Source organism: Bison bison, unplaced genomic scaffold (assembly GCF_000754665.1).
Source record: "Bison bison bison isolate TAMUID 2011002044 unplaced genomic scaffold, Bison_UMD1.0 scf7180017864285, whole genome shotgun sequence".
In the NCBI taxonomy this organism is placed as follows: domain Eukaryota; kingdom Metazoa; phylum Chordata; class Mammalia; order Artiodactyla; family Bovidae; genus Bison; species Bison bison.
Genome location: NW_011494857.1, coordinates 672,675 through 673,705, shown reverse-complemented (window position 1 = coordinate 673,705; position 1,031 = coordinate 672,675). Strand labels below are relative to the sequence as shown.

At 55.2% G+C, this 1,031-nt stretch overlaps 1 protein-coding gene across 1 annotated transcript in view; it reads left to right on the top strand.

The window, feature by feature from the left end:
* Positions 1 to 1,031, top strand: part of RASIP1 (Ras interacting protein 1) — a 14,437-nt gene that overhangs the window by 3,433 nt on the left and 9,973 nt on the right. Inside the window, exon 4 of the mRNA XM_010849702.1 lies at positions 322 to 857. Within this exon, the coding sequence (XP_010848004.1) occupies positions 322 to 857 (536 nt within the window). The remainder of the gene's footprint in view (positions 1 to 321; positions 858 to 1,031) is intronic.

The following is a 1,031-nucleotide window of genomic DNA, read 5'->3' as shown; positions in this document are numbered from 1 at the left end:
AAGTGAAGTTCCCGTCTCCTAGATTCCACAGCCCAGTGAGAAACACATCAGTTCACTCATTCAGCTCATTTCCACTGGGTACCAGTTAGGTGTCAGTGCGCTGCGTGTGACAGAGTTCATAGTGCCCAGCACGGCTCTTCTTTGCTTCGACTTGGAATGTTAAGAAAAGGTGTTCAAGAGGAAGTGATTTCTCTTCCTTGGTGCAGTATCTTCTTAGTTCATCGCGAAGTTCCTAACACCTAGAACAGTGCCTGGCATATAGTACGAGTTCAAAAAACACTAACTGAAAGAATAAGTGAATTTATTAGTTGAAATTACAAGATAGGCAGGACACAGGCAGGAAGTGTGTTCCAGGCACCAGGAACAGCATATGCAAAAATCTAAATGTGGGAAGCAGCTTCACTTTGCAGCCAACTGTCTATAATCTCTATAGCTCTGTAAGCCTGTCTCTCCCTTTGTCTCTTTCCAGTCTGTCTCATCGCTCTCCATCTCTCTCCGCAGGCACAGGCGCCCCCTCGTGGCGGCCACAGAAGAACCGCTCCCGGGCGGCGTCTGGTGGGGCGGCGCTGGCCAGTCCCGGCCCGGGATCTGGGTCAGGGACCCCGGCTGGGTCCGGGGGCAAGGAGCGCTCGGAAAACCTGTCCCTGCGGCGGAGCGTATCGGAGCTCAGTCTGCAAGGTCGGCGGCGGCGGCAGCAGGAGCGCAGGCAGCAGGCACTTAGCATGGCCCCAGGGGCAGCCGACGCCCAAATCGGACCTGTAGACCCCGGCGACTTCGATCAGTTGACGCAGTGCCTCATCCAGGCCCCCAGCAACCGCCCCTATTTCCTGCTGCTGCAGGGCTACCAGGACGCCCAGGTAAGCGCAGCCTAATCTACAGAGAGAGACCTGTGTCCCACCCTTTGGTTGAATGGGCGACAGAACTACAACTCCCAGAATTCCTTGGGTCGCGTTAGCCTCAGGTTTGTTGGAAGGTAGTGCTGGCAAGGGAGAAGGCAGTGGCACCCCACTCCAGTACTTTTGCCTGGAAAA